This window comes from Polistes fuscatus, unplaced genomic scaffold (genome assembly GCF_010416935.1).
Source record: "Polistes fuscatus isolate 324 unplaced genomic scaffold, CU_Pfus_HIC Scaffold19, whole genome shotgun sequence".
Lineage (NCBI taxonomy): Eukaryota > Metazoa > Arthropoda > Insecta > Hymenoptera > Vespidae > Polistes > Polistes fuscatus.
The window spans coordinates 2784764-2809342 of NW_025113095.1; the positions used below are offsets into that span (position 1 = coordinate 2784764).

Genomic DNA, 24579 nt, shown 5'->3' on the forward strand with positions numbered 1-24579 from the left:
AAAATTTCTATTCGAAAAAAGTTATATTAGTTAATAATTATAAATAATTGACGAATGAAATTTACCGTAAAAGGTAAACGAAATATACGCGTTCCCGATTCTCGAGTAAAATCAAGGCCAATGTCTCTTCGACCTGACGTAGAATTCAAATCAAGCAAGCAAGTTTAGTTTAAAGTTAAGTTGTTCGGGAAAGGGGGTGTTGTAAAGTTTGGTGGTGGTGGTGGTGTATGGTGGATGCAACCCCTTCTTAACGACGACGACGACGACGACAACCCTTTTGCCGAATTAAAGCTGTCATTTCGATTGCATAGAAAAAACTTGGAAAAGTATATGAAGAAACTTTCGAGCAAATGATTAGGATAATATCCAGAGACTACTACTACTATTACTATTACTATTATTACTAAGTTGAAAGTCAGAAAACATCGATCTTGTAAATAGGTGAAATGTGTTTGCCGATATAATTACGAGAGTGGATTAAATGAATTCGTGAAAGTTGCTCTCTGTTGTAATCTTGTCGCGAAGAAGATGCACGTACACATTTGGAAATCATAAATGATGTCGAATGATTCGAATACGCAACATTATTATCAAAATGTTTTATAAATATTATGAAATATATATATTTTAGTTTTTCAAACAATGATAAAGAAAATTATACACACACTAAACAAGTGTGCGCGTATAAAATAAAATAATATTATATTTATAAAATCCAATTGTATAAAATATTAGATTATAATATTATAAACTCTTCCCAGAAAGTAACATAACTTTTTAATATTAACACACGACGATGAGAAAGAATTAAGAAGTTTTGAGCCTACCACGAAGAAGGGTTGAAAATTGTTGAACCTAACACGAGGGTGGATTGAAAAGTTTCGAATAGATTATAAAGAATTAACGCATTGTAGACAATAAAATAAATCACAAAATATTTATTTCGAATTTATCTAACCTTTTTTTTTATATAATTACCTACAAATATAAACGAAAAATATAGTACGAAAAATATGCTACGAAAAATATGGTACGAAAAACACATGTGTATCGTATTAATTCTACACGCGTAACATTATATTTGAAATAACGTAAGATTGAATTAATAAATGTGCAATTAAAAACTTTGATCTCTTTTTATTATGATCTACAAAGATAAGATAAATTCGATAATTATTCTTAAAATATCTATTCTAATAAGAGATATTACTTCACTTTGGTGACGGTTCTCGTCTGACTGAATCGATCCTTTACCTACTTGAATATATATTCCTAACAAGGTACGAGTATATATATATATACATATACCACGTCAGAATCCTATAGTTAATTCACTTTGAAACGTATCAAGCAAATCTAAAGATATTTAGTTATCTTTCTCGCATATTTCATTGATTTGAAATAAAATTATCTGTTATAAAATGTATTCTAATAGGATATATTAGAAGAAAGAAGATCTTCGGGACACTCGATTAAATAGAAAAGAAAAGAAAATGGGAAAGGGTGGGGGAAAAAATCAAAAGAAATCACATTTATATTAGGTGTAACTAAATGAGTTACATGCTGTTACTACACTCTACGTAATACCGCATTCCAATCTCCAAATGACCTTATCTTTCAGTGCTCGTTTCTAAGCAACTTAAGAGGCTCGTTAACTTAGATGCTTTCTTTTCTCTCCATCATTCCCTTTTTATCCTTCTATCTCATTTCTTTCTCTTAATTTATTTCATTTATCTGTCCCCCATCTATCAACAGTCCCCAGTGCTATCACTTCCAATGAATTTCGAAATGGGGAAAGAAAAAAAATGAAAAGAAAAGAAAAGTAACAAATACGTTGGCTGTGGTGGACAAGAAGATTCAACTAAATTATATAAAATCATAATAATAATCTCGTTTCATATTCTCTTTACAAAATTAATCTGAAAATTGTTTAAATAAACGTGTCCCCCATTGATCAGAGAAACTTATCGAGAATTTACACTGCGATCAAATCAAAATCATCTTTTTATCTCGAATTATTTTCGAACAAACGTTTATTCTATCATACGCATCATTGCAATCATTTATGTTAATATTCTAAAATAATTCTAAATACGATTTTATACAACTTGTAATATTAAACATAGTCTTCTCTCCTTTATAATAATCCACACACATACACACAGACACAGATTATATATAAATATTTATTTATAATTAATTTAATTTTTTTTTTAAATTATATTTATATTATATATATTACCTATATATATTAAATATATGTAATATAATTAATAACCCAATATAATTAATGTAATTATTTTAAAATTATATTTATATTATATATATTACCTATATAATATAATTAATAACCCAATATTATATTCCAAGATAGATATTCCAAATCTATTTGAGCAAGAACTGAACTATGTTCCATGTTATTCTAACCCGTGTATATTAAAACTAAGACACATGTAAATGCGTTAGAGAGAGAGAGAGATTAGTTGACGTCTTCGTCGAGAATTGCAATCGCAACAAGAGGGGAAGGAGGAAGGGGGAGGGGGGAAGGGGTACACATACATATCGTCGTGCGATTATTTATTTGTGAAACGTATTTATAGAGTATTACGCGGACGCAGGTTGGCAACCTCGTGCACGGGTTATGCAATAAATGAGAGAAGGAGCGAAAGGGACACGACGGTTACCGTGTTCTACCGGAGAGGAAGGCCGGAGAGGCAAAAAGAAAAAAAAGACGAGAACAGTGAGGGAGGGAGGGAGGGAAGGGGTGAGGTGAGAGGAGAGAGGAGAGCAGAGGAGAGCAGAGGAGAGAAGAGAAGAGGAGAGGAGAGGAGAGTAGGAGGTTAGCAGAGACGAGTGGGGTGCGACGGGGGAGTAAAAAGGAGACAGAGGGGAGTAAAAAGAGAGACTGAGAGAGAGAGAGAGGGAGAGGGAGAGAGAAATCTCGTGAAACGACAGCAAGCGAAGGAACGAAGGAACGAAGGAACGAAGGAATGAACGAACGAACGAACGAAGAAACAATGACGAGGAAAGATTTGTCGAATGAGAAAGAAAGACTTGACATGTGAAAGAGAGGAGATAAAGTTGCGAAGGGGGAAGAAAAGGGGGAGGAATGTTTCTCGAGGATTGGAAAAAAAGGGTGGGGAAAAATAAGAAGAACAAGAAAAAGAAAAAGAAGATACACCGCTTGTGTTCGAGAGAAATAAAACTCTTCTTCTTCTTCTCTCGGTGGTTTTAACTCCAACGTGGTGTTTAACCAACAATAAGAGAGAATAGTCCTCTCTCTCTCTCTCTTTCTCTCTTTGTAAATGGGAAGGAAAATATACGTGAAGAAATTAATTTATGTGTGTATGGGATAAATAGAATAAAGAGAAGGGATATGGGGAAAGGGTAAGAATAATTATAATAATAATAATAAGAATAAGAATAAGAAGAAGAAAAAGAAAACTTGGTATAATCTATGCAAGGACAGACTAACAAAGTTGCATTGAGAGAAAAACAAAAGGGGTGGGGTTTGACCATTCCAAAGAACGTGCGTGCGAGAGATCGGCAAGATTGAGTATTAAATGATAGAACGGGGAAGGAAGGGGGAGGGTGGTAGGGAGAGAGAGAGAGAGAGAGAGAGAGAAAGATCGTCAATGCACCAAGACGATACGAAATAATGACGTCAGCGGGGAAAGCGTACGATGCGCTCGAATTTGTACTCGTAAAGTGTAAACGATCATTATGCGCTGTTCTCTCTTGCATCCATAGATGATGCACACGGATCTGCATGTGTGTATGTGTGTGTGTGTACGCAAGCACGCATGCACGCACGTATTGCACGTATGCATTCGTGCAATCGCACGACGGGTAATTGTGCGAATATTTTTTCGTGGGCGAACAACAAGACGAAAAAGGGACTCCCGTCTTGAATACACAACCAACGTCGTCAAACTTATTTTCAACGAATAAAAATATACCAATTCGTTTTCTTTTTTTGGTTCAATTTTCAATCATTTGATTTTTTTATTTTGTTTGGAGGGTGGGGGGAAAGATAAGAAAAAGGGGTATGTAAACGTTTGAATATCTTAATCATCGTTTAATTCGTTTTTTCTTATTATTATTATTATTATTATTATTATTATTATTATTGTTCTTGTTCGAGAAAAATCAGGTCGCCCAGATAACATCGTTGATAATCGATATTATCGGACGAGGGATGGATGACACGAGATAAAAACGAAAAGAGAACGACGACGTGTGTGTTATTACTCTTACGACACCTTTTTTTAAGTGCAAACAATGGCGAGCATCATCGAATCGTTAAATTACGTCCCCTTAAGTTAAATAAGACTACTTCTTTATCGTCTTTGAGATATGGGCTGGCTCTCTCTCTCTCTCCCTCTCTCTCTCCCTCTTTTTCTCTTTCTCTCTCTCTCTCTCTCTCTGATAGGGGGAAGAACCACTTCTTCATAACGGCGCCAATTGTAATAATATGAATTTTATTATTACGAATCTCACGAGAGACAAAAGCGCGGGTGTGCATCATTTCTCAACGATTACTATCTTTTTCGTGATAAATAAATAAATAAATAAATAAAATATATATATATAAACGAGACTAAAAATAAAACTATCTAACGGGTGTAGCTAAAAAAAAAGAAGAAAAAAAAGTAAACCGAAGAGTCATCTACCAAAACCCCAACAACGGCGCGCGGCGAGTGGTCCTTTTAAAAATGTACGTTAAGAATCATTCACGAATGAGAAACACGATACGCTTCTCCTCGTGCATTCGGCGGTTCCTCCTTGGCGTTGCCCTTAACCAGTCCCGCTGCGTTAATAAAGTTAACGCGTGTCACAGAAGCAGAAGTAGAAGCAGAAGCAAACGCAACACACAGAGAAACAGAAACAGAAGTATCGGTAGCATGAGTATATAGCCTAGTAGTGGTAGTAGTGTAGTAGTAGTAGTAGTGTAGCAGTAGTAGTATTTTATTATAGTATTAGTAATCGTCCTCCACACACGAGCAAACGGATCGGAAAGCGCGCGCTCGTGAGTTCGTATTCGATTGGACAATTTCTTCGTGTACCTTCGGTAATAGTCGGTGGACTCTCGGAAAAGTTCGGTTTGTAACTAAAGGAGTAGGAGAAGGAGGAAGTGGAGGAGGAAGAAGAAGAAGAAGAAGTAGAAGTAGAAGAAGAAGAAGAAGAAGTGGGGTGCTCGATTACGGAGCGCAGCGCTGTGTGCCGAGTGTTAGTAGAGGAATGGAAGAGGAGGAGGAGGAGGAGGAGGAAAGAGAGTGGGGTTGATGAGGGCTATGCGAGCAGAGGGGGGGTGGGGTAAGAGTGACGGTTCGTCGAGAACGCCGGTTGTGTTGCGGGAGGAGGCTCGGTGAGGGATGAGGGAAAAGGAGGAGTGAAGGGTGAGGCAGCACTCGGCCATCATCGGCTGAGGCGCGCACAGTTCAGTGACCTGCCTTGGTGTTCGGTGGTGAGAGGATTGTGGGGCAACGGGAAGTTCTGACATATTGTGAGATGCCAGCCCGCTACGCCGGTCCCCGAAAAACACTACCATCTATCTCTATCTCTCTCCCTCTTTCGCTCTCTCTCTCTCTCTCTCTCGCTCTCTCTTTCTCTTTCGTATGCGTACGTACACGTACAACACGCGACGCATACTCTTACTCGAAGCTCGTCGAACCCCGAAATATATTCACGCGGCAGTCGTGGACTTTCCGCGAGTTTTTCCGGCCGTATTAATACAATACGAAGAAAGAAGGATAACGCGACGACCTACGACGACAACCACCCACCCACTCCCCCCTACTACTTTTGTTTATTTATTTATTTGTTATGCGTGTTTAGTTGTTTGTCGTTCGGTCGTTCGTTTCTTTATAGATATATATACTCTTTTAACAGTGAGTTTGTGTGTATGTGAGCGTCGTGCGTGCGTGCGTGCGTCGTGTGATGTGCTCGCGATAATATATATATAAATATAATAAAAATATACATTGAATGTACTTAAAGTGTACCGAGTGACACGTGTTATTTTTGAAACAGTAGTGGAAAGGAAGTTAAGAATCTGGCGAAATATTTAAACGAAGAAAGGGAGAAGGAGAGTTCGTTGCTTCCTGGTTTATTGCCATCGTCGTCGTCTTCGTCGTCGTCGTCGTATTAATTTTTATCATCATCATCATCATCATCATCATCATCATCATCATCACCATCATCATCAACACCGTTGCTGTTGCCGCTGTGCATTCCTATTTTTTTTTCTCATTGCTATCCTTCCACATACAATACACATATACATACTTCTTCATAGTCTCTTTCTTCTTCTTCTTCTTCTTCAACTTTTATTTCTTATTCTACTTGTTCTCGAGTATCGAATCGAAAGAAGAGACGCATCGAAAAGGACAAACTCGCGAGTTAGCCGGAAGAGAACGTCCGAAGAGTGTGTTAGCCTAGCTGGTTAGCTAGCTAGCTAGCTAACGTGCATGTGTTTTTGGTGTTTTACGTGGCTCGAGGAATATGAGTATAGTGCCGGTTAAACTAAACGAAATGATACAAGGAACCAGCCGGAAATGGGTTGGTTCACTTTTGGATTTGATCCAAATCGAAAACTTGTTTTACCGTTACCAACCTCCTCTCCTGCATTACCCAGTACTCGTTAGTGACATTAAATAGTTTCGTTTGGTTCGTTCGGTTCGGTTCAGTTCGTTCGTTCGTTAGTTTGTTTGTTTGTTAGTTAGTTAGTTAGTTAGTTAGTTAGTTGTTAGTGATATAGTGGTAGTGCAAAATCTTAAATGTATTTTCCTGATCGCGCGTTTGTGTATTGGCGCTTGCGCGACACGCGCGACCGCTCGTGGCGGTCGAGCTGTCGGAAACGAGTAGATTCTTCATAGTATACGTGTGTGTGTGTGTATGTGTATGTGTGAAAGCGTGTGTATAAGTTAGTATACGTATTGGGGAGTCTTCCTACGTTGACTTGCAAGAACGTGTTCCATCGTGTGCGTCTATTTTTTTTTATTTTTTAATTAAATCGTTGCTCAAAATATTTGTTTAGAATTATTTTTTTCTTTCTTTTTTTTTTTTTTTTTTTAAGATATATATATATATACCTCTTCTTCCAACGAATATATTGTGTAATTCTTTATCTTACTTCTCTTCTTTACTCTATCAAATAGATAAGATTACCTAAAAAACAGAAACAGAAATAGAAATAGAAAGAGAGAAAGGAAGGAAAAGACGTAGGGGATTGGACGTCTTCTTTCTCCAATAAGAACATGGCGAATGACGAACATAACCTCTTCTTCTACCATCGTCCTCGACTATGACAATGTAAACCGGTATTTCACCGGGCCCCGTCGGGATCTCTTCAGAGATCTTTCAAACAACTTCACCTTCTCGAACCAACGTCGTGGGCCTACGGCATATCTTTTTCTTGGTTATCTCTTATGTTATGTCGTCATCGTTGTTACACCCAATGATCGTGTGTCATTACACCAAAAAATACTATCTTCTTCTTACCATTAGATCAATCCAGCTGTTAACCACCAACCATCTAAACTCGCTCCTTCGGTCGTATCTTCGTTTAAAAAAGATATCACAAAATAAATAATCCTCGGTAACTTTTCTCTTAACATTTACAATTTCTTCCTTCTATATCATCTTTCGTTATATATATATATATAAAAAAAGTAAAAAATAAAATTACAGAAAAAAAGAAATATATATATATATAAAAAGAAAAAACAAACAATTTCTCAAGTGACCACTATCTCAAGCACGTGGGCTTCGTTTAACGATCGTCAACTCCTCTATCTTTCTTTCTTAATCTGTTTCAAGTACTCGCATACCCTGAAAGAAAAGAAAAAATATAAATAAAACAAAAACAAAACAACAAAAAAAATACTTAAACGTAACGATCGCAATCATTCCGACCAACACAACTTGGACTGATACTTGGGACGATAGCAGGAGACAACGAGAACCTCTTTTTATTTGATAAAGAAAGAAAGAAAGATAAGAGAAAAGAAGAGAAGAGAAGAGAATAAGAAGAGAAGAGAAGAGAAGAGTGAAGAAAGGCTACAAAAATTTGGTCCCCCCTTTTTCTTCTTCTCTTTTTTCATTTGGGGAGTTCCGGGTATAGAAGAGTCCTAGCAGTAGTAGTAGTAGTATTAGTAGTAGTGGTATTAGTAGTAGTAGAGTAGTAGTAGTAGTATAACCGGCGCGTTGCACTCTTGCCGGGGCAAGGCATGACGCACGTCGAAGATGCGAGCGTGCCGGGTGACTGTACTCTGGGTTCATCGTTCTCGGTTATGTAATGTTCGACCGTATGGTGCAAGCGCCTCAACGCTACTCGTGGCGCTAGAGTTGTCCGACTCGAAAGAGAGAGAGAGATAGAGAGAAAAAGAGAGAGAGAGAAAGAGAGAGAAAGAGAGAGAGAGGACACATACACACACATATACACACGCACACACACACATGACACATACACAGATTCAAAAACAACAGGGCAAACCAAATCTCTTCGTTGCTTCCGTGCCTCCTCCTCCTCCTCCTCCTCCTCCTCCTCTCGTTTTTCACGTATATATGGTACATATATTATTACACGTACGTGTTATGCGTGTATATATGAATATATGGAATGTATGTGGCATCGTACATGTGCGTGACGTTGTTCCTGTCTCTCTCTCTTTCTCTCTCTTTCTCTTTCTCTTCTTGCATCGGCTTAACGCACTCATATACCGATATTGAGTGAGCCAGTAGCAACAGCAGCAGCAGCAGCAGCAACAGCAACAGCAGCAGGCAGCAGCATGCAGTAGCATGCAGTAGCATCATCACATGAGCAAGCTCCGAACGAAAATAGAGACCGGCGAGAAAGATTTCTGCACTCGGCGCATTATTTTTCTTCTTTTTCTTTTTATTTTTATTTTTCCTTTTTTTTTTTCGGGTTAATTCTACACCTACACTACCCAGCTTCTCCAACATACTACTCTTCTAACCCAGCCCAGCCCCAGTCCAACCCTGGAACCCCCCCCCCCGGAACCCAACCCATTTTCTTGACTTTGAATGAAGTCATTATTTTCTTATTTTTCCTTTTCGTTTGTTCTCTTTGATTTTTGTCTATTCGATAGACGAAAGTGGCAAGCGAGTAAGCAAACGAGCGAGCAAGCAAGCAAGCGAGCAAGCAAGCAAGCAAGTGGTCCCATTCCACGATAGCGTGGCAACTCTAAATTAAGAGGAGGACCGAGATTGAATGTCGGCCTCGAATAAATATTCTACGAAATTCTTCTTTAAAAAGGGAACATTATTGTACGGACATATATTATTGTGGTATTGCGATACGATTTATCGTTACGTATCGAAGAACGGTGATGAAAAGAGAGGAACGTTGAGGAGGATTGAACAGAAAAAAAAGAACGAGGAGGAGGGGGAGGAGGGGGAGGAGCAGGAGCAGGCCAATCGTGAGAATATTATTATTATTATTATTATTCGATGATTACGATTGCGAGAGAAAATAAAGGATGGACGGTATCGAGGATGAATTATAATTATGAAGAGGACAAAATCATTGCCAGATGACAACTGGTAGTTAATGATAAAGTAAGAACGAGCAGGTGGAGGTGGAGGAGGAGGAGAAGGAGGAGGAGGAGGAGGAGGAGGAAGTGGTGGATGTGATGGTGGTCGTGGTGGTGGTGGTGGTCTTGATGGAGGTGTAGGTGGTGTAGGTGGTGTCTCAGTTTTGTCAATGGAAGGAACAAGTCTTACGATATTTGGTGGATCCACTTGGGGTGCGGACAGTACTAGCCCGCAACCTCAGGACGATTCAAGACAGAGAACTCCTATTAATCAAAATGAAGCAACGAGTCCTGCGAGTAATCACCGTCATTCCGCGGATGATCGTAAACTGCACGTTAACTCGATACGAGGTACTCGATTTTTCGGATTCGATTACTTCGCATTGATAATTCATTAATATTATTCTAAGAAATTTTTATGATACGTATTGAGATGATCAATACGTTCAATGAACAATTATTTGGGATGATAGGGGGATAGATTATTATTATTATTATTATTACTTTTCCTTGTTGTTAGTTTGTTCATTTTCAACGTTACAATTCGTTTCGATATTTTAGGAGAAACAAAATATATTTATTTGAGATAGGATTAATTAATTAATGAATTAATTATTATTATTATTATTACGATTATTAATGAAATTCTAACGTATGTTTTACTCATTGTAATGATTATTTCAGCCCAGATCGAGATAATCCCGTGCAAGGTGTGCGGCGACAAGAGCAGCGGAGTTCATTACGGTGTGATCACCTGCGAGGGTTGCAAAGGTTTCTTCAGGCGGTCCCAATCGTCTGTAGTCAACTACCAATGTCCGCGGAACAAAAACTGCGTGGTCGACCGTGTAAACAGAAACCGGTGCCAGTATTGTCGTTTGCAAAAGTGCCTACGCCTCGGCATGTCCAGAGATGGTGAGTAAAATACACACACACACATAACCCAAACAACCCTAACCCCCCTCCCCACTGCCCACCTTCTGCATTCCATGGATAATAATAATATTTTTGAAAATTTATTTTTATTATTTATTTTTATATATATATAAAATATATATATATAAAATATATAAATAAAAAATATAATAATATATATAATTTATATATGTATGTATTAATAATAATAATAATATTAGATTTTTGTTATTATTTTTCTTTTACTTCGTAATCATTTCTCGTTGATCTTGATAAAACGATTATTAAACATCGCAATAAATCACGATAAGTGTCCACCAACTTAAGGAACGAATAAAAGAGAAATAAAGAATGTGGAACGTTCTTTCTTCTCTCTTCGAGTAAAGAAGAAACAATTTTAGATCAGCCTTCTTAAAGGATATTCTTATTGCTTTCTATATTTCTTTCAAAGCCTTCCTCTATCGTATCTTTCTCATTTGCGTGTCGTTCAACTACTACTCATAACTATTATTATAACCATTTCGTTTGTTATCCTGAATTACATTCGTATAATACGAATATAATATTCCTTAAAAATGTAATTTAACTTTTACTTTCTGCTGCTTTCTTTTTTTTTTCTTTTTTCTTCGAGAAAAACAACGTTAAATTTATTTGAAATATCTATCTATCGAAACGATTCAAACTATCAATTATTATTCATACAAAAATTACACTTAGTTTCTTTATAATCGTAATACTTAAAATTAAGATTAAAATATATAATAATGAAATATATTTGAATATTTAGAAAACTTTTACAACGTACACTCGTTACGAATAAAATTCATTTGTAAAATGCATTTGAATCTTATTTAGAAACCAATCAAAAATATATATATATGCACATTATCCTAAATCTTGAATAAGAAAATTTGTCGAACGATCAAACATAAATATTAATCTAATAAGATCAATAATATCAATCGATGATAGATCAAAGTCATTAACGAAAAAAACAAAATCTAATAAAAAAAGAAATAAATAATAACTTATTAATTATTCTAACGAATTAACAAAAAACCACGTATAAGTATACAACACATATTGTTCTCGAATTCGATATAATATTATACACGGTGATCGTAACGGACACGCATGCCAGTGTCGGGGTACACGACCCTTTATCAGAAGCCGCACACCCCCTCCACCCCTTTCCACCTCCTCCCAACCTCCCTCTATTCTCTAGAACATCTAACAAACCACAACCTTCCTTCTTCCTTCCCCTTTTCCTTTCTTTCTTACCACGCTGCTGCACCTTATCGAAAAAGCGTGTGTTAACTACGAGTTCTCTCTCTCTCTCTCTCTCTCTTTCTCTCGTCTTCTTAAGCACGTTAAACTAAAGATATTTCCCCTCTTATATATACGTGTGTGTGTGTCTCTCTGTGTGTAAAGACTCACGCGCGAACGCGCACATATCCGAAAGAGGAAGTAAGATTGCGGTGCTTAGCAGACTATGAAAGTGACACGTCGTGCTGGATTTCCTTTGTGGATATTCCTGGATTAGATATGCCGTTCACCTAACTGAAGTTTCTCTTAAGTAGGCCACACTGTCCTTGATCGTCTCTCAATATACATATACATATACATATACATATACATATTTTTCTTAAAAGCGTGAAAACGCATTCTTTTCGTTTTCGTACAAGTACAAAATTATTATTATTATAATTATAATAATTATTTTAATTATATTAATATATAATTTAATATAATTGGTTTAATTGATTTTTTCTCTTGTCCACAAATTAAAATTTTCAAATAGGTATCACCCGTTCAAATTTCCTGTTTGTGATACCTATTTTAATATTATAATTAGTTTTTATCGTGTCCAGAAAAATAAAATTATTAAATTAAGTATCGTAGGAAAATTGGACGGATTAAAAAATTATTCGATCCTGTTGAACGTTTCGTTCTGCTCTCCTTTCATTATTATTATTATTATATTTTTCACTTATGTTAGATTCAATTTGTAGGATTTTTTTAATACGAATTTAATACTTATCTCGATCGATTTTATTCAACAATTCTATTCGTTATTATCCTATCAATTATTAATTATTAACACGTTCAAATTCAATCGGTTGTTTCTTTACAAAATCAAAATACTAATCGTAGATAATGTTAAATTACTTGTTAATCAATTTTTCCTGTTTTTCCTTTTTTAATCCTAATCGATAGTTACGTTAAAAGTATTCCGAGCATACTGTTGCGTTTATTTGATGAATTCACTTTAATAGTTTCAATCTTTTGATCGAATTTCTTACCCTCTCTCCTCCTCCTCCTCGCCCTTTTATAATTATTACTACGCCCGCATAATATTTAATTTTTTCTAATTTCGATTGTCCGCCCAAAAATATAACGCAGCAGCAGGACGTAAATAGGTCGGTGTGTGGTATTATGTTTGTGGTTTTTTTAAGAAAAAAAAAAAAAAAAAAAAAAAAAAACAGAACAAACATACGACACGTTTCTAACAGAAAAATTCATTATACCCGGTGTCCACGAATCGAGTTAATAACGGGACGAAAGAAACAACGTGGTATGGTGTCGGAATGACTAACGACGAAAACTTTGTTGTTTCATCGAAATGTAAAGCTATAAAAACAGAAATAAAAATATATAAATGTATAATATTACACTCATATACACACACGACAGTTCCTAAACAACAGACAGTGTTCTTCTTTCTACAAACACAATGTAATAACTACGCCCACCCTATATAGTATATACACACACATATACATACGTAAATAGCAGGATTTTGTAGACCCTCACCTCATCCCTCCCCACCCCACCCCGACCTACCCACCATAAAGTGGATGCAATAAAATTCTATTTCTAATCCACCAACTTCTAGATCGTATTTCCTCATTTCGATCGAATGCTATTCTTATCCCCCTTCATGCTAGTCTAAATAAATATCTACAAAACTTGAATAATAATAGATACTCATAATATTAATAATAATAATAATAATAAAAACAGCACATTAGACTATCTAATAATAAAACATTTCAAACTAACGATTTAAGATCGTATAATTAAATTGCATCTATTATTCCACGACTCGATCTTGGACGTATCGTTAAAAAATATAAACATACTCTCTCTCTCTCTCTCTTTCTTATAGAGATTCGATACGATAATAATCGTATAAACTCTTCTTTCTCTTTCCTAACTCCACCATTACCACCACCACCACCACCACCATCAGCAATTTCTTCTCCTTCTTACGAGGCTTATTTGCGTTTCACGATAAGGGCCCCCGGAGTCCATCGTCTTCTCTCACACACACACACGTTATTCCCATGCACACAAACACACATACACACAAAAATACATACCCAATGTGCATATTTATTTACGCATGCGAACGGTCATACATAAATCTGCATAGATGTGTATAAACGCATCCACACATACATACACACACACACACAACAATACACATACGTGTGAGAGTAAAGCAGAAAGTGCATCGTGTGTGCTGCCAGTGCATACTCTTCCTGTTGTCATCTCTGTCTCGCACTAATACTACCACCCAACCCCTCACCTACTCTCATTCTCTCTCTGTATATTCGTATACGTGTATATGCGTGTGTGTTGGTCTTTGCGTTCGGTCGATCACCCTTCGTCACTCCGTTCCCCTTTCCTCTCCTCTCCTCTCACCCATCCTCGTTCATCCAACGCGCGTGTACACGGATCCCGATAGCAGTTCAGCTGACGACTGACGTCGTCTCCTAACGTTTACCTCCCCCCTCCACCCTTCCTCCTCCCCTTATCCCCTCTATGCATCCCTCCTTCTATCTCCCCTCCTTCCCTTTCTTCTCCCCTTATCACCATTTCCCCCCTTTACTCTCGTACACAACACACCCTTCCATCAATCCGAATATATTTCCCTCCCCCCCCTCCTCGCCCCTTCCCCCACCCCACCCATCATACTCATAGCGTAGTATTATTCACTATGAGTGTTAATTTTACACACGCGTTGTTTTACAATAGCGCACACTTTTGGAAGGTTTTTTTTTTTTGAATTTCTTCTTCTTTTTTTTTTGGTCATTTACCTAATTTTTTTTCTTCTTCTATTTTCGATCGATTTTAATTGCTAAAAATTTTGTCCAGATTTTTTTGTCCTCTCTCTCTCTCTCTTTTTATTATACGTTTAAACAAATATTTGTTTTCTCTAATTATATCGGCGAGAATTCTTTTTTTTTTTCTATTCCTAATAAAGTATATGTATATGTAGATTCTTTGATACGTACGTTTGATTGTTTTTCTTTTTCCTTTTTTTTAAGTAGGATTGCATACGTGCGCGTCAACTCTGGAAAAAGTAAAAAAGGAAAACTATAAATAAAAGTGTTATCCTTTAAAAATAACGCGTGACATGCAGCAACGTGTAAACGGTTCGGAAGGGTTCGTAATTCGTAAACCGGGTTTACGAAGGTACAGGTTTTATTTTGGGATTTCGTTGCTTTTGTTATATATAGATATATGATATTTCGATTGTATAAATTCGTAGATTAAAAAATATTTAATATATAAACGATTATATTCACAATATGATTATTCCAATCGTTGGTTGGTAACAATATTAAAAAAAAAAAATCAAACACCCTACGTATCACAAAACTTTTCATTTCGATTCGTATAACGAGACTCGTTATTAAAAAAAAAAAAATATAGGATTAATCTCGAAAGAAGGGACAACCAGTTGAGTGTCTCGTTCGTTTATTTGTTTATTAATTTTTCTATCCCCTTTTTTGTTTAATCGATAAAAATCATAAACACGATTCTTAATACAAAAAGTAACGAAAGAGAGAGAGAGAGAGAGAGAAAAACAATTGTAACAAATATATTTTCAGGATAACAAATTCGAATAAAACGAATTACCCCGTCCTATCCCCATCCCCTCTCCCCCACCCCATTTCGAGTTTATTTTTCTCGGTAAAATATATTTCGAAATGTGACTTTTAAAGGGCACGAGAAATTCCGAGATTATCGATCTAATATTCCCTCCTCCTATGACGTATGTAATATCTTTCTTTGTATATACATGTATCTATGTATGACGTCATTACACGGAACAGAGAGGGTGGTTACACACATACATACATACAAACAAACATATATTACGCGAAGACGTGTGTAGTACTTCCGCGTTCTACTACTGTCCTCATCCTTCCACCCCTTTAAACAGGAATGAATGTAGGGGAAAGGAAGGGAAATGGGGAAATGGGGAAATGGGGAAATGGGGAGGGTGGGGAGGGGTCGAGAGTCACGTGCTGCAATCTCGATCGACCTCTCGATACGTACGACGCGCGTCCGTACCTATTTTACGCTCGAGTTTCCCCAGATTTCCTAAGTGGAGTAAACGCGTGCTACTACCCATAGAATCGACCACATGACTCCTCTCTCTCTCTCTCTCTCTCTCTCTCTCTCTATCAAGGTCTCCGACCTTGAAAATAATTTCTCTTAGATATATAAGAACATTATTTTTTTTTTCTTTTTTCTACTAAGAGAAATGAAATCTATTAAAATTCAATTTCACAATTTTATAATAATATACAATTTATAATATTTAATATATTATATTATAATTTTATATATATATATATATATATATATATAATATTTATTTATTAAAAAATATAATATTTATATTCGTGATTTATATATCCAAGAAGTGTTTTATAAATCGTTGTAAAAGTTTCCTAGTTTTTTTTTTCCCCTCTTACCATGATTCTATTGTTTATTACAATACGTGAACTGAATATGTATTTTTTATTTGATTTTATATTCATTATAGGAAAATTTACGAATAATATTGGAATGACTTTTGAATATGAAATATTGTTAACTCGTTTTTATCGAGACACTGTCGTGATTTATTACGTTAATTGTTAATGATAAAAATGAATATGAAATGAAACTAGAGAAAATATTAAATTAGAATATTTCGTCGATCAATCGGCAAGAGAACTTTTCATCCAATTTCAATACATATATATATATATATGTGCATTTACGTTTGTTAAATATTCGTATCATTAAAATAGAAGTTCCGAATCTCCGCGGATTCGTTCCCATTCATTCGTCTAACCGTTGGTTCTTTTAATCAGTAAAATACGCGGATAAGAGAATAAGGGTAGACCTACTACATATATATATACCTATACACACACACACACACATATTTCCTTTTTGCAAAAGAGTAACAAAATTCTTCCTTTCACAGCCGTTAAATTCGGGCGTATGTCAAAGAAACAGAGGGAAAAGGTCGAGGATGAGGTCAGGTTTCATAGGGCACAAATGAGAGCGGCCTCTGAAACGGCTCCCGACAGCAGTGTGTTCGAGCATCAAACGCCCAGCAGTTCGGATCAGCACCACCCTTACAACGGCGGGTCAGTAATATCTGCATTCACCAATAATAATGTATCAACAATTTTATCATCAAACTTATCAACTTTAACGAACACCAATCTAACCAATGAAATGATGAAAATGATGAAATATAATCGTAGGAACGATACGAACAATTATTATGATGAACTTCATATATTTCCAAATATTACGGCTAGGTACCCGTACGGTGGAAGCGAGTACGCATCACCCGGACCCGGTACGGGTGGTTCAGGTTATTACAATCATCAAGCGATGACGAATTACGAGCTGAGCGCCGATTACGTCGACAGTACGACGACCTACGATCCTAGGCCGACGCAGACGCAAGTGGCGGACACCGTTGCACCAGACACACCCTCAGCAGTCACGGCAACTGGAGTATTACCCAGTGTGGTCACCACCGGTAAGCAACCAACCAAATACCAATTCATTTTTATGTTATTTTTCTCCCCATATATCTATCAACATTTTTTCTTTATTTTTTCCTTTTTTTGATGATCATATTTACAGATAGATATATATTTATACGAATAATATGATTTTTGTATCTGTCTCTTATCTCTATTATCTTTTTCTGTTTATTTTTATTTTTATTTTTATCGTACTTGTCTGTTACCGATCGATCCTTCCTTAAAATGACTCCTAAACTCCCTCCAAAAAGAAATATATTTTATTATTTCGCCGCCATTAATGCTAAATTAATCTAAAACTAACAAGCACATTATTATTCGTCGTCGAACGACGCGTCCCACCCCGCGTTTCCGCGGTACCGGCAGGAAGAAGGTAGACGACGCTCGCGTGTTTTTTAATTAGAATAAATTTTAGATCAATTTGAATCAGATTGATTCAATCGATAACAATGACAAATCAAAAAAGAAAAGAAAATATCATCGAATCGAGCAAATTCCTACCGGTAGCGCGCGCGTATTGGTTGGCTTTTAAATTCGCGTCTCGGGTGTCTTACTCCGATGGGCCGAATCCTTCGGGTTTAAGGGATTCGTTCTAGCAAGGGTGATCTCGGGAGAGGAGGAGGGAGGGAGGATGGGAGGGAGGGAGAGATGACGATGATAATTAGGACGAAAATACAAAAATGCAAAAGGGAGAGAATGAAAAGATGGCGTTGTTATCGAGGGCGCTTCCTGGTCACCCTTGTGCCGCGTGTTCGTAAAAAAATTAAAAAAAAAAAAAAAAAAAAAAAAAGCAGAGGAGCAAACCCTGCTGAAAGCCGTGAACTTTGACTTTTCGGCGCAACCAGGAAAGTCGCTGTCTGCCTCGACAACCGGAAGCAGCACAGGCGGTGGTGGCAGCGGGGGCGGGGGTAGCAGTGCTGGTGGAGGCGGCGGGGGAGGAGGAGGAGGAGGAGGAGGAGGAGGTGGAGGAGGCAGCAGCGGCGGTGGAAGTGGTGGTGGTGGTGGTGGTGGTGGTAACGGGGTAGCAACGCTGGTAGTGCCAGTAGTGGTGGTGGTGGTGGTGGTGGTGTTGGTAGTGGTAGTAACGGGGGTGGTGGAGGAGGAGGAGGAGGAGGAGGTGGTAGTGCTGGCACTGCTGCTACCGGTGGAACGGTTGGTAGCGCTGGTGGAGGTGGTGGTAACGGTGGTGGTGGTGGTGGTGGTGGCAGCGGTGGTGGCGGAGGAGGTGGTGGTGGTGGTGGTTCACTGAGCGGGGGTGGAATCGTTGCTGTCAAGCAAGAAAGTACCGTCGAACTCGCCAGCTTGGGACACGGCTCGTACACGATGGTCGACTCGACGACCTTTCTGAGCGGTCAGCAACAGAGGGTCAGCAATCCATCCGAGGACGACGAAGTGCCGAGTCTGCCCAGTATGTCCCATGCGAGATGTGAGGTTACGTTTGTGTCCCTTTGCATGGGCATGTTCGCGCTCTATATCTTTTTATATCTTTTATATATCTTTTATATATCTTTATATCTCATCTTTCTCATTTTCATTTCATTTCTTACTTTCTTTCTTTCTTTTTCTATCTCTTTTTTTAATTTATTCGCGACAAAGAGTCCGCGTATGCGTAAAAGAAATTTTAAAAAATGTAAAAAAGAAGAAAAAAAAGAAAAAAAGGGACTAAAATAAACTATCCAACGATTTGATCGCACTCCCTTCGAGAAAGAGATAGCTAGCTCCCCCTCTTCAAGATCATCTTGTTTGTTGAAAGTAAATGGGGAAGATAGAGTCGTGCGTCTTATCCGATAAACTGAGAGATATAATATCGAGTTCCTCGTAAGACGGATACTTTGCGATTACGTGTTCTATCTTATTTCTTTCTTTATTTGTTTATTACTTTCTTTCTATCTATCTATCTTCTTTATTTGTCGTTACTTTCTTTTTTTTTCTTTTTTTTATTTCGTTAATTCATTTCTTACCATTTTCTCCGTTCTTTCCTATTGTTTCAGATTTTTTCTTTTTCTTTTTGGTCTCCCTTATTTGTCATATTTTCTCTCGAAACTTTTTCTTCGGTGCTTTAGATGGTCTTTCTTATTTATTCTCGCACGAATAAAATCGGCTAGCAAAACTTTGTCGTAAATGTTACATTCATTTTAATTTTCTTTTTTTCTTTTTTTTTTTGCTCATGCTGCATGAAAATGTAATACTTCGAAAAGGTTCGATGAGATGATAATAATGATGATGATGATGATGCATTTATCTGTTCGAAGGAAAAAAGAAATACACAAACCACATTAGTTTACTTGAATTATACACACGTAAAGAAAGCTAAATTAAAATCAAAATAAAAATCAAAATAAATCGATGGGTGTTTGAAATTGATTGAACTGACAAATCGTATTTTTGTCTTTGACGTATTATTACAAAGCTTAGGTACGCGGACTCTTTTTCTTCAGTAACCACATACCGAACGGCGATTTCGACGTGCTCGCGTGACCCACCCGCATCGACCATGTCGGTTAGATAAAGAGCGTTTAATATGGATCACGCAGCAACAACTTGGAAAGTAGATGAACGACGACGACGGGACTAATAGTCCAAACGTGTCGAGCATCAACGACTACGACTACGACGAAGACTACGACCGACTCTACGAAATATACCTTCGTAGTATAATCTTAGAAAAAGTACCGTTAAACAGAGAAGAGAGACATTCTTTCGAAAGAACTTAAATTATTCCTCTCAATTGGGATCCATATTACTCGACTCGTAGCTTTTCTTTTTTTTATTTTCTTTTTTCTGCACGTACAAAATTATACGAACCTTCCTCACCTCAGCCCCTGATCACCCATCTTCTTCTCCTTCTTCCCCATTTTCGCGCGTTATAGAATTAAAGTGACACGCGCCGTTCGGCACGCAAGAATATTGTCTTATATATATATATATATATACATATATATGTGTGTATGTGTGTGTGTATATATATTGCTTTGTATTATTTTTATACGTACGAAGGATAATGAAATAACAAATATAACAAAACACCTTTGATTACCCCACTTCCCAATCATAAAAATTGAATTCCTTTCGTAGTAGTGCCTGAAGCAGCTTCGATGTATCGAGTAGCGAAATTAAGTAAATACATTTATTTTATGAACAAAAATATTTAGATATATATATATGCAATTGATTATTTTAAAAAAGAGAAATCAAATGTGGTGATATGAAGGAACGTTAATTACATCAAATGGCATGGACCAAATTTCGCAGATCCGGCACAGATAAGCGAGCTGCTCTCGAAGACGATAGCGGACGCACACGCGAGAACGTGCCTGGTGTCGACGGAACAAATACAGGAGTCATTCCGGAAGCCTCACGACATATCCAGATTGCTCTATTACAAGAACATGGCGCACGAGCAACTTTGGCTCGAATGCGCGCAAAAGTTAACCACTGTTATCCAGCAGATCATCGAGTTCGCTAAGATGGTCCCTGGATTTATGAAGCTCTCCCAGGACGACCAGATTGTTTTACTCAAGGCCGGTTAGTATTATTCTTCTTTCACTTATTCTTCATTAATAGTTTTAACACTTTGACTGATCAGACTTTTGATATCACTCGTTTTATTCAGAACCCTCATCTGCAAGTATTTTTATTATTCAAATGCATGTAATGGCAAAATTAATAATAAATTGGTGACTAGATTTCTTTCATTTTCAATGTCCAATCAGGACACTTTTTTTATTCCTAAGTATGTGTTGTAATTAATGGTAATGTTGAAAGTGTACTTAATCGTAAATTTTCATGAAACTTTTACAATTGTTCGAGTATTTGACCAACGTAACAGTGTCAAAGATGTTTAATATTAAATTGATTAGATATAATAATCAAAGGAAGGGAAATAAGTAAAAGAAAATGAATGAAAGCATCCTCCCTTTTTCTTAGGTTCCTTCGAGTTGGCTGTGCTACGAATGAGCAGGTACCTCGACCTCGCGCAAAATTGCGTCCTGTACGGTGACACGATGTTACCCCAAGATGCATTCTACACGACGGACACGGCGGAAATGAAGTTGGTTTCCTGCGTGTTCGAACTTGCTAGAAGCGTTGCCGAATTGAAGCTAACCGAAACGGAGTTGGCGCTTTACAGCGCGGCGGTATTACTAAGTCCTGGTTTGTATAAATGAATATTACAATATTTATATGAATTACTTGATTGCGGGATGCCACAATTAGATCCAAGTCTAATACTTAAATAGGCGTTCGTGAAGAGATTGGACGGTGGGCTTTGGATAGCTCAGTGGTTAAAGAGCAGTCGCCCGGAAAGCGGAAAATCCGGGTTCGAATCCAGTCAGTCCAACGGTCTATGTTTTTTTCACGAATCCTACAGATATAATATTACACTTGGTCAAAATAATAATACCAATGAAGAAATAGTTTATACCTAAAAAAAAAAAAAAAAAAAAAAAAGTTTAAGGTGTTAAAAACATTTGGATCGTTTATTTTGAGAGTGGTGCGTGGAAATGAAAAAATTTCTTCGAAAATAAACGATCCATTTGTTAAATGAAGAAATGGGTATAAGTGATAAAAACATTTGTTGACGAAAAAATGAAATAAAAATAAAAATGAAAATATGAAAATGAATGAATATTAAAAATAGTTTTGTTTTGAATTATACAGATCGACCGGGATTGAAGGGATTGGCGGAAATAACGAGGCTTTATCAAGCGGTGATACGTGCACTGAGGTCGGAGTTGGACCGGAATCACGTGTCACCGATAAAAGGGGACGTAACCGTGTGCGACGCGATCCTCGCTAAGATTCCCCAACTGCGTGAGATCTCGCTCTTACACATGGACGCCCTGGCAAAGTTCAAACGGTCGCAACCGCACCTCGAGTTTCCGGCCCTTCACAAAGAGCTTTTCAGCGTCGACAGCTGAACGATCGACGCGACGCAGGGCGTCCCGACGCTGACAAACAAAGCGGAACGCGAATAGCGCGGGGCCTTGCTCTGTCGAGGTGAGTTCCGAGCGGGTACTCGAACAAAACTGTGAAAGAAAGAGAGAGAGAGAGAGAGAGAACAAATAAATCGATTCGAATATCAAAGAACGATGATGATGATGATGATGATTGATTACGATGAGAGACGGATACGAAAAAATAAAATACCTTATATAATAATCCGTGTGCGTGCAAAAACAAACAAAAAAAAAACATAGAAAATAAATAAAATAATAATAACATAATTCGACACGAGAGAGGAGAAAAAAATTGGGAAAGAAAAGGTGTGCGTGTTCTCTCTCTCCCTGTGTGTGAATTGTTAAAGAAAAAGAAAAAAAATATATAATAAAAATGAATATAAAATAAAATGTTAGTATGGAAAAGAGAGTAACACGTGTTAGAGTACCGAGAACTTTGAATAATTCGTTAACGTAATATACGGATCTTATACAGTTAATCATTTTTCCGTATCTTGGCGCGATATGTACGAGTGATTTTGATTGATTGATTGATTGATTGATTGGTAAATAAATATATAAGAATAAATAGACAAGACGAAGTAAATAAAGTGAGGGGAAGAAACGTGTGAATAGAATGGAAAACACGGTCGTGGTGGGGAAACGGTACGAACGTGGTAGATGTTTTTATCCAAAATAAAATTCTCTATATTCAAATTTTGTCCCTCTTATATAATTCACGAATTTTTGTGATATACATAAGCAAGAAATATTTGAAGAAACGCGTTAACGTTTAACGGTTATTTGTATAGAAATAATTTATCGATGCTTTATATTATTATTACCTTAGAAACAAACAAACAAACAAACAAACAAACAAAAATAAAAATAATAAAAATAATAATAATAATAATAATAATAATAATAACGTAACAACTACGAGCACACTGTTTGTAGAAAGAGAAGCATATTTTAATGACTATTCTCTAATTTCAATCTCTCGTACACACTTCTATTTTTTTTTTTAATGTAATAATTATAATATTAATAATAATATTAATAATAATAATAATAATATTCGACTATCTCTTTAAAGGATATATTCATATTTTATCGAGTTATTTCATTAAAGAAAAAAAAAAAAAAGAAAAAGGAAAAAAAAAAAGTAATAAATAAACAAATAAATAAACACAACTCTCTAGTTTTTAAGTTATACGCAATCAAAGGTCTTATTATATGCTTTTCCTAAAAAGAAGAAAAAAGAAAAAAATACAACCGCCTAGTTATTTCCTGTTAAGATCTAGAAATTTTTCCGTGAATTAATTGAATCAATTATATAATATAATCTCTTTTTAAAACGATATATATATATATATAAATAACAGATATATTTATAAAAAAAAGTAAAAAATGAAGGGAAAAAAAAAGCGAGGAAAAAAAAAAAAAAAAAAACAAGGAGACAATTTTCTTTCCAAATTTTTTTCACGTTGTTTCATTGACATTTTCTTGTTATCGTTGAAGAAAGTAACTCGGTCTGTTCGATCAGAACTCGGGTACCCACCCATTTAACTATTACTTCTCGATTTCTCTGATCCAAACCAGAAAAAATTCCCCTTTTATCCTTCCACCACCTACTTTCCCAACCCAACCCACTCCACCCCCCGCCACTGCCTCTCGCAATGCAATGTAAGTAAACAAGTAAGCAATTTAACAAACACATTTATATTCTACGACGTCCTTCGACTAGAAATTGTATAACACTACCAACACACACGGTGCGACACGCATAAACGATTCCGATCATTTCTTTTCTTTTCTTTTTTTTTTTTATTTATTTTCATACACAATTTTCTTCTTTTCTTCGTTGCACCAATCGTGTGCAGCAGTTCGATATATATCGCGGTGCTAAACATGAACACAGGGAGTAAAGTAAAAAAAAAACAAAAAGGATGAAGGGGAGGGGGAGAGTTAGAAAAGAAAGAAAGAAAGAAAGCAAGAAAGAGAGAGAGAGTACGAAAGAGAAAGCGAGAGAGAGAGAGTGAGATAGAAAAGAAAAAAAGAGAGAAAAAAAGCGTTTAACGAATTCTTCCTTTTCCTTTCTGTTGCAGATAATTTCCTTCGTAAAGAACGTATTGGGCCTTAAATAAACATAAAATTGTTATATATAAAGTATACAAAGAAAAAAAAAAAGCAACATATAGAAGTATATATGTATATATACATATATATATATAGATATGTAAACACGTCATATACGCATATACACGTAAACACACACACACATACACACACATAAAGGTGTATATGTATATAAATATACAA

General features: G+C 36.5%; 1 protein-coding gene and 1 long non-coding RNA gene across 4 annotated transcripts in view; one reads left to right on the top strand and one right to left on the bottom strand.

Annotated features, from left to right (window-relative positions):
- LOC122515786 (probable nuclear hormone receptor HR3) overlaps positions 1 to 24435 on the top strand; it is a 97926-nt gene extending 73491 nt beyond the window's left edge. Inside the window, exons 2-9 of one of the 3 annotated variants that reach the window (XM_043633229.1) lie at positions 10242 to 10469; positions 16744 to 16909; positions 17087 to 17313; positions 18166 to 18315; positions 18492 to 18746; positions 20573 to 20845; positions 21248 to 21472; positions 21980 to 22355. In XM_043633229.1, the coding sequence (XP_043489164.1) occupies positions 10242 to 10469; positions 16744 to 16909; positions 17087 to 17313; positions 18166 to 18315; positions 18492 to 18746; positions 20573 to 20845; positions 21248 to 21472; positions 21980 to 22239 (1784 nt within the window). In that variant the 3' untranslated portion in view covers positions 22240 to 22355. Of the gene's footprint in view, positions 1 to 10241; positions 10470 to 16743; positions 16910 to 17086; positions 17314 to 18165; positions 18316 to 18491; positions 18747 to 20572; positions 20846 to 21247; positions 21473 to 21979; positions 22356 to 24365 lie in introns of those variants that run through there. The other 2 variants (XR_006303377.1, XM_043633228.1) reach the window with 2 other exon arrangements.
- LOC122515789 overlaps positions 14756 to 24579 on the bottom strand; it is a 12558-nt gene continuing 2734 nt past the window's right edge. Inside the window, exon 2 of the long non-coding RNA XR_006303382.1 lies at positions 14756 to 14829. This is a non-coding gene — a long non-coding RNA (uncharacterized LOC122515789). The remainder of the gene's footprint in view (positions 14830 to 24579) is intronic.